The 15,596-nt window shown below is 49.0% G+C and overlaps 1 protein-coding gene across 1 annotated transcript in view; it reads right to left on the minus strand.

Moving 5' to 3' along the window:
• LOC136951764 (inositol 1,4,5-trisphosphate-gated calcium channel ITPR1) overlaps positions 1-15,596 on the minus strand; it is a 52,893-nt gene that overhangs the window by 11,759 nt on the left and 25,538 nt on the right. Inside the window, exons 39-51 of the mRNA XM_067246365.1 lie at positions 15,188-15,193; positions 14,091-14,120; positions 11,724-11,771; positions 10,456-10,588; positions 8,806-8,993; positions 3,063-3,246; positions 2,607-2,860; positions 1,826-2,026; positions 1,596-1,706; positions 994-1,089; positions 687-830; positions 470-571; positions 33-225 (exon numbers count right to left, since the gene is read on the minus strand). Of these exons, the coding sequence (XP_067102466.1) occupies positions 33-225; positions 470-571; positions 687-830; positions 994-1,089; positions 1,596-1,706; positions 1,826-2,026; positions 2,607-2,860; positions 3,063-3,246; positions 8,806-8,993; positions 10,456-10,588; positions 11,724-11,771; positions 14,091-14,120; positions 15,188-15,193 (1,690 nt within the window). The remainder of the gene's footprint in view (positions 1-32; positions 226-469; positions 572-686; positions 831-993; positions 1,090-1,595; positions 1,707-1,825; positions 2,027-2,606; positions 2,861-3,062; positions 3,247-8,805; positions 8,994-10,455; positions 10,589-11,723; positions 11,772-14,090; positions 14,121-15,187; positions 15,194-15,596) is intronic.

A 15,596-nucleotide genomic window follows, 5' to 3' on the forward strand; every position in this document is an offset into this window, starting at 1 on the left:
GTACATGAATATATAACAGAGCCACGATCTACCTCTGAGTTTCTTCTGCCAGTTCATCTCGTTGAAGAGGTCCTCTGCCCTGAGGAAGAAGTCGTTGATCTTGCTACCCTGCTCGTCTCGCTCTGTGGTGTAGTATATTCGCAGCTTGGATTCGCGGGTCAGGAACTCACATATATTGGGTACTGGGAAAACAATCTCCTCCATGGTGCGATCATGGCGCACTATCTGAAGGGGGACATACAGGAGTACAAGTCACACCCAGTCACCTCACGGGCTGTGGGCCAGACATGGCACCACAGGGTTTAAGTCATGAGGTGTAATAGGGGAGTCAAGTCACAACACTAGACTAGCTACTTCGGCTCCAGGGTAGCACAAGGTCTTCTATTCAGTTGAGGGCAGGTAGAAAAGTCACTATGTTCAATAAACATTTGAGAGGCCCAACATCTTTATTGCAAAGTTGTGTCCTGACCTCTATCTGGGCGGTGTGTTTGGCATAGTACTCCAAGGCCTCGTCTCCCTCAGAGCCTCCTGGCTTCAGCATCACCTGCAGTTCCTTGTTGTGACGTGCCAGCTACATGACCAAGGGCAGAGAACAGGAGGTTGAAAGCACTCGCAAATTACCCAGCAAAGGAAAATAAGACACCTATTTGGGTGAAGCGTCCTTGACACAGTCCCTTTAAACCAACCTGATGTGCCAATATGTAGATGTTGTGTCCCACGTTCCTGGGGGAGGCGGCATCGTGTTCCTCCTCCTCCCCAATCTCCTCCTCCTCCTCAGGGTCTTCAAACTCCACCTCGCTTTGGAGGTAGGCCTTTTTTATAACCTCCACCTGCAACCCCATATCATTATAACACGGCATGATTTTAGAGGTGACTGAGAAAAAAAAACTCAAAGAAGGACAGATATGAAACGGGTCATTATTGGGCTTCTGGAGTGTATTAGGTGGTAAACGGGGAGATCTGCAGAGATATGTTGAGACGGTAGCTTCTCACCAGCTCCTTGGGCCTCATGTTGTAGAGGATCCTCTCAGCGTTCTCACTGTCATGTCGGCTCTCCATGATGGCCAGGAGCAGCTTGGAGGCATTGTTCTAAGAGAGCGGTAACAACAGAGAGAGAGAGAAGGAGTGAGAGAGAGAGACAGACACGCACACAGAGAGAGAGAGAAGGAGTGAGAGAGAGAGGGAGTATTCATCATGTCTTAGTCATGAGGTACCTCAGACATGAAGATAAAATCTTTTTAAGCGCTTTCTGTTTTTCCTTCCAAAGTAAACAGGCCCAATCCCCGGTGCTAGCGGAAAATGCAGATATTTGGTTTGGCAGGAAAGTTGCTAGCTCAGTAAAGATGAATGACTTGTCCAGTTTTCACAGCAGCAGCACACTGTTTTGGAAATTCCACCCCAGTATAAAGTAGCCATGGGTGCCCAGTGTGAAGCCCCAAATCTCAGCCCCTACCCCAGACATGGTCCAAGTCTTAGCCTTAGGTACTGTATACCAATGCCTCAGTCACATCTAGCTCCCAAACAACTCAATATCAGCCCTCAGACCCCAAGCCTAACAACCAGCTTCCAAACCAATCCCATGCCCTAGCCCTCACCTTAAGCTCCAGGACCAGGTCCATTCTCTTCTTTCCAAGAGGGTTGATGTCATTCAGGATCAGGGCGATGATGATGTCAATCCCATTGGACTCATGGGTGGCAATGCAGTTCTAGAAACATGGCAAGTTGACAGTCAAATTGGTTTTCACTCACTGCTTGTGTAGTCCTAGTGGGCTGGAGGACAGGGTGACGTGGTCATTCTACTGACCGATGCCCAAGCTGTGCCTACCTGGTTCTCATGGCAGGGCCCCTGGCAGTACTCCGTCAGGCTCTCCACAGTCTGGTTGATGAGGGCCACGTTCTTGTCGTTGATATAGAGCCCCAGCAGGCCCAGGCCCCCGGTGGTGCTGCCACAGATGCAGTCCAGGAACTGCAGCGTCTCACACACCAGGTTATAGTTGTTCTTGTTGTTTTGACAACGCAAAAAGTTCTGAAGGAGAGGAATGAAAAGACTTGAATGGTTTGTCTGTCTGTAAGTCATTTAGTAAATAAATATGTAAGTACACAAAAATGAAGAAAGTCAATACTGTGTTGGCAATTTTATTTATTTTTGTTCTGGCCTCAACAACACTATTCTATATAGTAGGAACAATTTGTACTGAAATAAGCCATTTGAGATCCGTTTCTGTCCCAGTTTGAATGTGTAAGAGAGAGGCCAGTTTGCCAGTGTCAGACTGAGTGACCGAGAGCAGGGGAATGGAATGGTTGTGAGAAGTTGGCAGATCGCTGAGGACAGTGCAACCCGGACTGCCCTCACCTCTCACACTGTGATGCACATGATTTACTGCATAGGGTTAGGGTTAGGGTTAGGGTTAGGGTTATTTCCTTTTAATCTAAAGCCCACCACTAGCTCAGTGGCAAGCACGCACGCACACACGCACACACACACACATACAGTACTAGAACAATATGTAAATGCCACCAGCTACACCAGCTGGAGGGCATTTCTATGACTCTTTCTATGTTCAGTGTAATTAGTAAGGGTTCCTTCTGTAGGTGTAAGGTCTGACCTGCAGGTCACGGTTATGGTTCTCACAGAGCAGCTGGAGGAAGCGCAGGATGGGCTGCATGATGACGATGATGAAGCTCATCTCGCCCTCGTCCTGGGTCTTGTCGCCGGCGGTGAGTTGGCCGTCGGCTGCTGAGAAGTGGTCTTCGGGGTCCGCCTCGCGCCGGTACGAGTTGAAGGCCTTCTTGGTAGCGGAGGAGGCCTCCAGCAACTGCCCCCTCACGTCCTCCGTCACCACCACGGCTGAGTCTTTGGCTGCTCGTGAGTTGTGTTTGAAGACAACTCAATTGGTTAACTGGCACGATATATCTCTTCCTCGCCAAACAAACCATCAACATCTTGAGCTGAAGTCATTGTGTCGATTTTGATTTGACCCAAGCCTGTTCATTAGTTAATAACCAGGAAGTTACATGACCGTAGGCAAATAACACAAACGCGTTTAGGGTAGACCGCTGACCTTTTTTGCGTACGGGCAAGTCTTTATCCTGGGCATCATCATCCTTCTTCCTGTTACCCAGGTCGCTGGTGTTGACAGTGACGGTGGCCTTGATCTCGAGCTGGGCCAGCTTCATACGGTCATAGAACACCCGGAAGAACTTCTCCGATTTCTTGTCCTCTGTCAGACGACAGAAAAACGAACGCTGGAAGAAGAGGAGAGCAAACACCAAGAGCACGGGCCAGTCAATTCATCTCAACCAGAACAGGAAAGCTACAATATAACCTTCTGTTTTGTCATTAAACAGTATGGACAAAAGCAGTTCTTCATTTTCTTTTAACTTCCTATTACATTCATTTAGAGCAGTAGAGCAGTTTGTTTCAACAGGTGAATACAGGCCAGTTAATGTTTAAACAATCCTTTGAGAATCACCATGGAGATGACCTCAAGTTACCAATACAGTCATCTGCATACTTGACTGCTGGGAGACCATAGAAGACATACAGGCTGTATTGTTCACCAGCTCTGACTCTGCAAGCAGGGACAATGACAAGGACTCTCTTCTATGATCTGTTCTCTATGAGGTCACCATTACCAGAGTTTGAAAACAAAAACACCAAAAGAGAAAGACACACACACACACTAACTCAACATGTGGGACATGTTTTCGTGGTGAGTGTTATGGCTGTCCTCATCAGAACTGGGTCAGGCCAAATGAGAGTACTTTCTAACCCCTAAGAGGCTGCCATGGATCCTGCTTGTCCCATTTACCTCAAGGCCCCGTGTTTTGATTATGTAAGAGCTGCTGTCTACTCTCTGATGCCTACTACAAGAGGCTTTTCCCTCTCTCTCCCTCTCTTTATCTACCTCGCTCCCTCTCTCCCTCCCTCCCTTTCCCCCACCCTCTCTCTCCCAATTCGCAAATTGACACATTCGCAAAACGAGGCCTGTCACACCAGAGGTGAAAAACAAGCGTGAGAGAGAGGGAGGAGGGAGAAGGCTGGCCTATTTACACAGATAGAAGAAGAGAGGGAGGAAGAAGGGGACAGAGAGAGAGAGAGAAATAGCAGAAAAAGAGTCAGCAATAGGAGGAAACAGAAGGGGGGAAAAAAGAGTGAGAAAAAGAAAGAGAGGGAGTGAGAGAATGATAAGGGAAAACAACAGACAGACTGTTATCAGCTGGTATCTAGGGCAGGTCTGAAAAGCCTGTTGCGTAACCTGCCATGTATCCAGGTTAGACGGGAACCTTGATAATCTGGCCTAGCGTGGGACAGAGTGGCTACCATTCACTCGCCAAAAATGAATGAGCAGCACCACTCCCCCTACCTAAACATGGTTGGACCTTGGCTCTCACAACACTGGGCTGACACAACACTGGAAGGTGATCACAAACCAGGAACCAAACCGAGGGACACAGTCACAGCACGTGTACACACGTACACTAACGCTAACAGTATGTGTGCACAGAATACAGTAGCACAACACAGTGCCCTCAGAGTTAGCCTCTCTATCCCTCCACTGTATTCTGCCAAACAATGACATAGTTGTGTGCTTGTGCTCCCCTCCCCTCCCCCCCCCCCACCAGTAGATTCCAGAGCCCCCTGCCAGCCCCGCCCTCTTCAGGCACCACTGAGCGGCAGCTCTCTCGCACGTACACATTCTGCCATCAGCGGGGATGAGATGAGGAGACAAGAAAGGGTGGAGTGTGAGACTCTGTGTGTGTGTGTGCGAGGGGGGGCTGCCAATGAGACTCAGTGTAATAAATAAACTGAAGTTGGATGGTGGTGCAGGAGGGGGGGATTAACTGCACCGCTGGCAACCCACTCACAAGCCACTGCAGGGAGGGCTAGCACAGTTACCCCCCCTCTCTCTCTCTCTCTCTCTCTCTCTCTCTCTCTCTCTCTCTCTCTCTCTCTCTCTCTCTCTCTCTCTCTCTCTCTCTCTCTCTCTCTCTCTCTCTCTCTCTCTCTCTCTCTCTCTCTCTCTCTCTCTCTCCTCCCCCCCTCACCCCCTCCCTCCCTGCTCACGTAACCCTGTCCTCTGTTAGACAGCTTATGTGTGGGTGGGATGCTGGGGTCTAAAGGGGGGGGGGGCGCACAGGGCTGGGGGCCAGGATAACACACACACCGATTAGTCTGATCCAACCAGAGACAAGTGCTCTTCTCAGCTCCCCCTTCCTCCCCCCTACACCATGCTCCATTCCTCCACCCGTGGAGATCTGCGTCGCTTACATAACACACACACACACACACACACGGAGACTCAGACATGCCCAGCACAAACACAACACACATACACACCCTGATACATGTACACACTGACACCTTTATAGCAAACACACACACAATACCTATTAGCAAACACACACGCCCACACACGCACACACACACACAATCATTATAGCTCTCTCTCTAACACTGGAACAGACCCAACCACACCACTTTTTTCTTATGTAATCATGTCTATGTTCCACTCCCTACCTGCCTCTCTGCCTTCAGGGGGCTAACCACCAGGAGAGCCCCACCGCTAAACCCACAGCACTCCCTGGACTAAGCTGCCGGTGAGGGCTGGGATAGGCTCCAGGTGCAGGGGTTGGCAGGGCTGCTGGTGGAGGACCAGACTTGGTAACACGAGGCCGGGGCACTAAGCCTTCAAAGCGGTGTGGTTTGGTGTGTAAGCGTGGGTGCGTCATCCAGGAACTAAGCTCTAACTGGAATCACTATGCTACCGTGCAGGGACATTCTGGGCACAGACTACTGTGCTAGCAATGTATATCACATAGCATGTACTTGCACAAACAACTTTACTAACTATGACATACAAAATACTGCACACAGCACTGACGTGTCAATTTGTCTAGTAGCTTCACAACCCTAGCCTAGGTCATGTGAGGCCCTCATGATGCAGGGAGGGAGTGTAGATCAGCGTCTCCAACATGGTCTCCACTCTACAGGAAGTCAGCTTCATGGACGTCTGTGTTTGGATGGCACCTACAGATGGAGGGCCGGAGGGATGGAGAGTGAAGTGTGATGCTGGGAATGAAGCAACACAAGGGACGGAGTGGAGACTAGACCGTAAAGTGATGGTGGGACCGAGAGAAAGAGAGAGAGTGCAAGTGGAGGTTAGAGGAGAGAGAGACAGCCGTCTCTGCCCCCCTGCAGTGTTGGGTAAACAGAGAGCCGTCTGTATCCATGGAGACAGCCCCCTAGTGGAATGAGAGAGGGAGCGGGTGAGGAGGGGTGGGGGTGAAAAAACAAGGTCACAGCGCTTTCCCTTCTCTCCTTCCGTTTTGCTACTTGGCATCAACAAAGGGATGTTATATAACAGCTATTTATACCCAAGCAGCCTCCCTCCCTGGCTCTCATTTGGTTTCGTCAGGCAGTGCCACATTTCAGACCAAACTAAGTTTCAGCCATCTTTTCCCTTCTATTGTCTTCTTCTTCTTTCCAACGATGGCTCTCTGTGAGTCAGCCCTCCGCTCTCTCTCTCCCTAGCGGTTACATCACCAGAAATCTAAGTCAATCCGACCTCCAGACCTCGCCTCCCCTGACACTGTGTCTTAACTACTTTCCAGTCTAGTCAGGGCCGATCCTCAGGAGACAAGTCTCTGCTCTCAGCACTGCACCACTCCAGCTCACCCGCCGCGACACCGTTACCGGCCCGAATCAGCCTTCACTGGTGTGGCGTCTCAGGCTCTGAGAGCGGAGGGCAGCATGACGGCTGCTTCCATGCTGATGTGTGACCAGAGAGAATGTCATGAGTTGCCATGTCACAACTTGATTTATAGCCAGTTGGACTCTTCAAGGATGGCTGGAGCAGGAAGCAGGCAGGAACACTCCCCTCTGTTACAGCAGTGTGTGTGTGTGTGTGTGTATGTGTGTATGTGTATGTGTGTGTGTCATGTTTTATTTGTGGCCAGTATGTAGGTCATGAGCTAATGGTTAACTATGTTACGTGAGTGCACCAACGCAAAACCGGTGCACACCTCGACATCAAGAAGAGGGGGACACAGACAGAAGACACCTCACTATGTTCTACGTCTCTCTCGCTCTCTCTCTCTGTGTTATAGAGCGAATGGGGAAAAATGAAGAAAAGCAATAAATATTTCACAACAAAAAAGAAAGGTGTTTTAAATATGAAATATACCAGACACATACCATTCCTTCTAGACTGAGTTGTTCGAGTGAGCATAGTAGGGACTGAATAGACCAAGAAACTTCAGTTCAGCTCATCAGTTTGAGAAGTGAAATACTCTTCGACACACCCATGCACTGGCACACACTACCTGTATTTTTGAACTACTGTAACTGTGCTTTTGTTAAGTGACAGGACCAGAAAACAAATATGTAAGTATTTACAAAACTTTTGAACTGGTCTGTGTGTTCCTTAAGAAAGATGTTCTTAATTTATAGTAAAGTTTGGTTCTCTTACTGAGAAAAACTTAACTCTAAGCATTCTTTCCAGAACAAATTGTGTCAAAGAGGGAGCTCTAATTTCTCTCTCAGTTCCCCCTACAACCTCCTCTTTCACCACACTCTTCCTCCTCCCCCTTTCTCCCTCCCCCTGTCTCCCCACTGCCCCAGTTCCGGAGGCCACCATGACCCAGTTTGGGCTGGGAGAGAGGGAGAAGGAGAAAGGGAGGAGAGAGGGAGGAAAAGGGAGCAGAGAAGAGAAGGAGGCAGGAATGTTTTGGAGCTTGAGACATTCCTCATTGTTCATTCACACAGTCCTTATGTAACACGAGCAGGTCACGTGACAGGGCTCTGCAGCAGAGGCAGCAGGCAGCCCAGCTAGCTGTGGGAAGCCAGGGCATTATCTACGCTACAGCGCCTTCTTCACTCTAATCTGATTATACAAGCTGCCTTCTTATGCAACAGCGTAGACAGATGGGTAGACAGGCAGACAGATAGGTAGACAGGTGGGTAGACAGGCAGACAGATAGGTAGACAGGTGGGTAGACAGGCAGACAGATAGGTAGACAGGTGGGTAGACAGGCAGACAGATAGGTAGACAGATGGGTAGACAGGCAGACAGATAGGTAGACAGGTGGGTAGACAGGCAGACAGATAGGTAGACAGGTGGGTAGACAGGCAGACAGATAGGTAGACAGGTGGGTAGACAGGCAGACAGATAGGTAGACAGATGGGTAGACAGGCAGACAGATAGGTAGACAGGTGGGTAGACAGGCAGACAGACGGGTAGACAGGTGGGTAGACAGGCAGACAGATAGGTAGACAGGTGGGTAGACAGGCAGACAGATAGGTAGACAGGTGGGTAGACAGGCAGACAAACAGACTGGTAGACAGGCGGGTAAAGAGGCAGACAGAGGGGTAGACAGGCAGACAGACGGGTAGACATACAGTGGGGCAGACAAGAAAAGAAAATATGTGCAGCTAGGCAAAGAAAAACAGAGAGCGCACAGAAAATCAGGCACGCACACACAAATATGTACTGGACACACACTTATAGACAATTTTCCTTTCCCATCCTTCTGAGGGGTAAGCCACTGGCCTACGTCAATGTTGGTTGCCAAAGCAACCATTTATCAAGGCTGTCTATAAATGATGATGGGAAACTGAAAGCAGAGGAGAGGTGATGATAGTGGTGTGTTGATGGAATGGCCTGCACACCTACACACACCTCATACATATGAATCAATTCAACCATCACCATCATGTGCTGCCCTACTGTAGAAGAGCACTATTAGAAAGAGACAAACACACACACACACACACACACACACTGATAGGTGAGTGTGACTGACCTGGATGGTAGTGTTGCCACCTTCCAGCAGGGCAATGGCCAATAGGATGCTCTCCTGGAAGACACGGTCGCTGGTGGTGTTCATGATGAGGTCAATGACCAGGTCAGATGCGCCCTCCTTGTCCAGGTGACACTGTACCTCTGCCAGGCTCATCTCTCCCCGACTCAGCGCCCCCGGACCACCCAGACCTGGGGTGAAGGCACCTTCATATGGCCATTGCAAGAATAATTTAAGGTATATGGATTGGTATTTTCAGTACATCATTTATATAGTGTAGTGTTAAGCCCTTAGTCACATTCTCATCTGAACAAGCATAGGCTAGTTGTGTGTTGCATGTAGGCCTGCATAGGACCATGCAGACAGACAACATGCAGGCCTGCATGGCCATGCAGACAGTTCTCAGGGTAAGACAAGCTCTAGGACAGGACTTCAACAGGTGCAGCATGAGGCTGCCTACACAGGAAGTAGCAGCCCATCACCTAGCAACAGCTAGAAATGGATCAGAGCGGGAAGGGGGAGACTTCCTGTGGTCTGGCAGAGGGCCAGGCAGTCAGTGCTGGTGCACGAGAAAGTCAACCAGAAACCTTCCCAGGACCAGCCATAGTGCTCCAGCTGTACCAAACTGTATTTGGCATGAGAACCAATAAAAAAATGCATCTTGACTAACATGATTACACCACACACATGAATATTCAGTGCCGTCTGGTTTTTGTGCAATGTGGCAACAACGCTGAATGGGAATCTACACGGCCATCTGGCCCACACGACTCCTGTTCCACATATATGCTGGCTACTGGGTCAATATGTTATCACTGCATTTCAAACTTCCTAGACTCCTGTTCATAAAAATACTATGAAAATAAGGCTTTAAAAACACATACTTGAACTATATTTGTGTTCAAATCAAATAAAAGCATACAAACAGAATTTAACAAATTGTTTTCAGATATATTTCTAAAACAGACGCCGTGGTGATGAAAGCATTATGGCTAGGTGAGCAGGGTCAGTGTTTTCACTCCTAATAGCAGACAGGTGTGAGACTGAAGGCCTTATCTCCTGTCTGATAACAGCTGTGGTGCGGTGGGATGGACTGTAGGAGAGCCAGCACACTGGGTGTTTTCCCTCTCAGGGCCTCCTCAGATACTCGACCTGCTTAGTTAAGATAGAACACTAGGAGGATGATCACGCCACAGAGGAAGTCTCGACACACAAACACAGCACTGTGCTGAGGTGGACCCGACCCTGGGACACAGCCCCAGGCAGCAGAAGGGGAATGTGCTGCTGCTGGAGGCTGAACAGCAGGGGACAGAGCAGGGTCTGATGTCACTAAGATGTTGGAGGTTTGATACTGGGGTTCCCCATACTAGAATGGGGGCTAGCTCCTCTAAGGATTTCTTTTTCCTTGTCACTTTGTGACATGATGATCCACAAGCCAAAGCATATTAACATGATCAAGTACTATTGACTGGATTGAGTTATGATAGTGTGAAGTAGTCAGCCCCAAGAGATTATACTTCTGTGGCCTTGCTCCCCCAAGTATGAACCATCATATAAAACCCAACGGTCAGAGAGACAGAAAGGAGGATGATAAAATGGAATCCAATAAACAGCAAACCATACCGTACCCTGACAACAGCAGATTCCCCTCACCTGATTGGCTCTTTCCAGGTCCTACAGGGCTCAGGGGTCCGTTGCTGAAGGCAGTGAGGCTGTCCCTCCGCCCACCCCCACTCCGGAAGTTGCCATAGTAACGATTCACCAGAATCTGCCGTAGTGCCTCGCCCTTCAGAGAAAGAGGAGAGAGAGGTCTTGGCTGTCATGATGCCAGACAGAGGAGAGGGCGAGGAGAAGAACCATGTGACTTGGTTTGTCCATATCACTTCCTGTAAAGGCCGAGGCATGAGTCAAGAACACCCCTTTGAATGGAATCGCACTGTTTAGAGTCATTATGTTTTGCAATGCATGGATTTAAAGTATCATACTGTAAAGTCTGAAAGTCCGTCTAACAAGACAGCCTCAGATATATCACTCACACAAGACAGCTGTGAAGCTGGTCTCTATCTAGGAGTTGAGGTCCTGTTTTAAGACTGATCAACCTGCGGCCACCCCTCCCACGATGTGACTCATCCTCTGACGCAGGAGAGTCAGCACGACACGGCCATTGCCATGACAACAACGATGGCCCACAGTTACCTGACAGACCACTAATTGTAAAAAGTGAAGGAAGTGGCAGGGTGGGACTTGAAGAAGGAGAATGAAGGAGACGTTATGCAAGTCTTGTTCTTATGGTTACATGTTGATAGTAGTAACAGGACTGCCTTGTCCCAGATAGCCATTGAGAGACCGGTGCTTCAGGCTTTCATTGACGGTGGGCCGAAAAGCAGTCATGAGTGTGAGGATAAGCACTGAAGACCTGAACAGGAGAGCACATCCTTGACTTGGGTCCCTGTTTTCCCACTTGAGACTGCAGCTGGTCTGAGCTGTGAAGGAGGAGGCTGTTAAGAGAGCCTCATGCTGAGGACAGGCAGCTCAGAGGAAACACAAATGTTCTCCACCTATACTGGGTCCAAGTCAGGTACTGTGGTCTCTCCTTCCTCCCCTCCACCGCCCTGATGATCCAGCTGTGCTTCATGCAGTTGGTGAAGTACAACTGTATCATTTCATCTCAGCTTTGAGGGAATTTCCTCCCAAATTAGGTTAACGGATAAAGAGTCAGATTAGGTTTAGCATTAAAAAAAAAACTTTCCTTATCTTGGTGAAGCATGACCAAGTATACTTTGAAGCAAAGTTCGGGGCTGACATGTCTGAACTAATCTCTACGGTTGTTGAAGCTGATGAAGTGTGCAGGCCCAGCAGTCAGTGTTGAAGTTAGGGTGAGAGGGGCTTCTGGTTCTGGTGATGTTGAGATCAGTACCTACCCTCCTCTGGTCCTCCAGTAGCTTCTGGGGCTGGTTCTGATCCAGCTCCTGGGTGCAGTGAGGAAGGTTAGCACAGCCAAGCCAGCGGGCCAACAGACACAATCACAGGGTTAGTCATCATGCAACATGGAATTAACAATGTCCATACACACAGAGTTAATATTTACTAGAAATATATTCCTCTATGAATCATAGGATTTAAGCATGCAAAGTGGAAGCTGTTGTAAGCAATGCCATGCCTTTCACCGGGGGTTAGACCTGGGTCATTCCAGGGGGAGGTAAAGGTAAAAAAGAGTTGGGAAGGTTTAGTGGTCGTGACTATCAACCAGGAAGTGAAGGGTGGAGTTACAGGATATGAGCCTGCTTACAAGCAGAGACAAATAACATGCTCAGTTACTATTCCATTGCCTGACTAAGTATTTCCCCCTGATTCCTAGTCCTTTTATCAGAATGTTGATACTGCTGTTCACTTTGCACTTCTGCTAAGTATTTAACATAATTCCCTGAAACACAGTACCAACTATCCTGTCTGAGTTCCTGTAAACAGTGCCAAGCACAGCAAAGTCTGTCACAGTCTGGAAGCTACACTCCACAGCACAGCACAGTCTGGAAGCTACACTCCACAAGCACAGCACAGTCTGGAAGCTACACTCCACAAGCACAGCACAGTCTGGAAGCTACACTCCACAAGCACAGCACAGTCTGGAAGCTACACTCCACAAGCACAGCACAGTCTGGAAGCTACACTCCACAAGCAGAGCAAAGTCTGGAAGCTACACTCCACAAGCAGAGCACAGTCTGGAAGCTACACTCACAAGCACAGCACAGTCTGGAAGCTACACTCCACAAGCAGAGCACAGTCTGGAAGCTACACCTCCACAAGCACAGCACAGTCTGGAAGCTACACTCCACAAGCAGAGCACAGTCTGGAAGCTACACTCCACAAGCACAGCACAGTCTGGAAGCTACACTCCACAAGCACAGCACAGTCTGGAAGCTACACTCCATTGAAATCCTGTTCATTACATAAACAGACAGTAAGGGGGGGGGAGGGGGATTACATAATGGCCACCAAAACAGTGGCACACAGGAGATTAGAGTGCCCATCTGTCACCTACACAATACAGAGATGGAGAGCGAGAGCGAGAGAGAGAGAGAGGGAGAGATACCAGAATAAACACCAGCTCTGCCAACATGACACACAGGAATCTGGGTCTCTCTGTGTCACGGTCAGAGTCAGAATACAGGACAGTAGAGTAGTAGAGGTCTGAAACGGACAGAGGTTTGAGGTGCTATAGTGCTCTCCAACAAAGAAACTCATTACAAACAAATCTTCTGGATCACTAAGCAGCAATTATGTGCAGTGCAGTCCATAAGTATTTTGACTTGAAATGGATATTGGATTTGGGGGAAACAATTACTAGAGGCTAAAGTACATACTGTCAGCTTTGAGGATGTTTAACATCCATAAACCATGTAGGAGTTACAGCCATTTTACAAACAATTTGCACTTTAACAGTCAGTTTAATTTCCAATCTAACGTGCTAGAGGCACATATCAAAGACAATCCAGAAGTGTCAGTCCAAGTAGACTGCACTCTGTGTAGTGTGCCCTGTGTGTGTGGTAGAGCAGGACACCACTGACAGGTCTAAAGAAGTTGTCTGTGTCAGTCAGCCAGAAAGCTTGAAGAGGCCATATCAGCCCCCAGCCCCAGCCCCTCCCCCACCACCACCACATCAAACCCAGCCGGCTGCCTTTAGAAAGGCCCGGGATCTGAGCAGATACGTGCTCCCTGTCGCCCCCGGTCTGACCACAGCCACCGCAGAGGAACCCCTGACGGTCACCACATCCGCCCTAGTAACTGTTCCACTCAGCTGGAATCTCCCCGTGGCAAGCCCCTGCTCAGACACCTCCGAGCATTCCATGGCAGAGGAAACAAGCAAGCACGAGCACACGAAAACCTTTTTAGGTGTTTTTCTTCTTCAGAGTGCTCTGTTGGTGCATGTGTTTGTGTTTTAGCAGGCGTTGGCTGACTCATGTTTCGACCATTTGTGACTGAAACAGATCCTGGGGTTCACCAGCCTGTTCTGTCCGAAGCCATAAAGGCGTAAAGGAGGCTAAATTTGACTGTGCTTCTCTGTCATTTTCACTGAATTTGACCCTACTTCTCTCCTCCTCAGACCTGTAAGTCTCCAAAGTCTGTCATCAATGATGATACAAAAGTCCCCAGACACCATCCCTGGAATTCAGTTAAGAACGTGAGAAGTACATTGCAAGCCTGTGAAGTAGTATATAGTCGTCTAAACTCCCCTGTTTCACACTGCTGAGAGAGAGGCAACACTGACCTCAGAGGGTCAAATAAATCACCCGTCTGACATCAAGCTCCGCAAAGAATGTCTGCAGCCCTCAATCTCATCTATCACTGTCCAAATGGTACGAGCCTCATGGCAAACTGTATAACAGGCATGCTAGTACATATCTCCCGTAACTATATGATCAAATAAAGTGGATCAATACACTAGATTGTAGTTGAACATATTTTATAGCCAGTTGTTCATGTTGTGTTTTGTAGGTGACCTAGATTCCCAGTTCCACCCAGCCATCCGGCTCCAGAGCACTGTGCTACTGTGGACATATGCAGGCAGAGAGGACTGACACAGGCTGTCTCGAGCTCAACTGTGTTTCTGTCCACGGACAACACACCAGACTGTCTTCACTGGTTGGGAGAGAGAGAATGAGAACCTTCATGAAGAGAGGAATTGTGTTTCATGTCATGACATTCAAAGGTGGTGGGAGACAGGAAGAAAAAGAGGAAACAGTGGGAGAAATTGGCAGAGAGAGATGGAGTAAGAGAGAGAGAGAGAGAGAGAGAGAGAGAGAGAGAGAGAGAGAGACGAGAGAGAGAGAGAGAGAGAGAGAGAGAGAGAGAGAGAGAGTGAGAGAGAGAGAGAAGGAATGATAGAGACGGAGAGAGTGGGTGAGGTTCCTGCTTCCTTCCTCCTGCCATAATTGTTACATCAGAGCTGGGCTACCTGCAGGGCTGGAGATATCTCTCAACAGGCACATAATCCACAAACACATCCACACACAATCGCACATGTTTCAACACACATACACAATCAGACACCAACAAACAGACACACACAGACACACAAACACCCAACATGAACCCCATCCAGCAGGCCTCTACCCCCGCTTAATTACAACCATGCTGTCAAACACACACACAGTGCTCACATACGCGCACACACAAACACACACACCTACACTCTCACACACACCACCCACCTAGCACCCCGTCTTCAGCACCCCAACCTGCCCCCTCCCCAGTGAAGGCACAGCCAGTATCTCTGGGTAAACAGCTCCTACACACTTTTATTGGCAATTACTGTTGAAGGTCACACATCAGTGGAGGGGCTGAGTTCCAGGAAAAAAACCCAGCCTGGCTCTTATGTAACCACGGCCCGGAGCTGGCAGGGGCCCAGAAATCGTGCAGCTCGCAGGCAAGGAAAACTAGGACACGGCCTCACTGCCTGCCACAGCCCGGCACACACACACACACACACCGTTACAGTGCCCCCTACCGGCTTTCTCGGGTTACCCCGGAAACAAGCAGAAACTCGGCTCATTATGGAAAGAAGAGAAGTAGAGCGAAGAAGAAAATGAATAGTGTGGCAGACGGCAGGGAGAGGTGAGGGGAGTGGGTGATTGAGGGCAGGTATCTGGCCGCCCGTTGGATCCACCCCCGAGCCATATAGGGGACTTCCTGCTTCAACCAGACAGGCTGTGTCTCGTTGGGAGGTTGATTGTTTGTGGGATGGCCTATAAAATGATGTATGTGATGATTAAATTGCCTGATACATGGAAAGTGGA

The sequence above is a fragment of the Osmerus mordax genome, chromosome 1 (assembly GCF_038355195.1).
Source record: "Osmerus mordax isolate fOsmMor3 chromosome 1, fOsmMor3.pri, whole genome shotgun sequence".
In the NCBI taxonomy this organism is placed as follows: Eukaryota; Metazoa; Chordata; class Actinopteri; order Osmeriformes; family Osmeridae; genus Osmerus; species Osmerus mordax.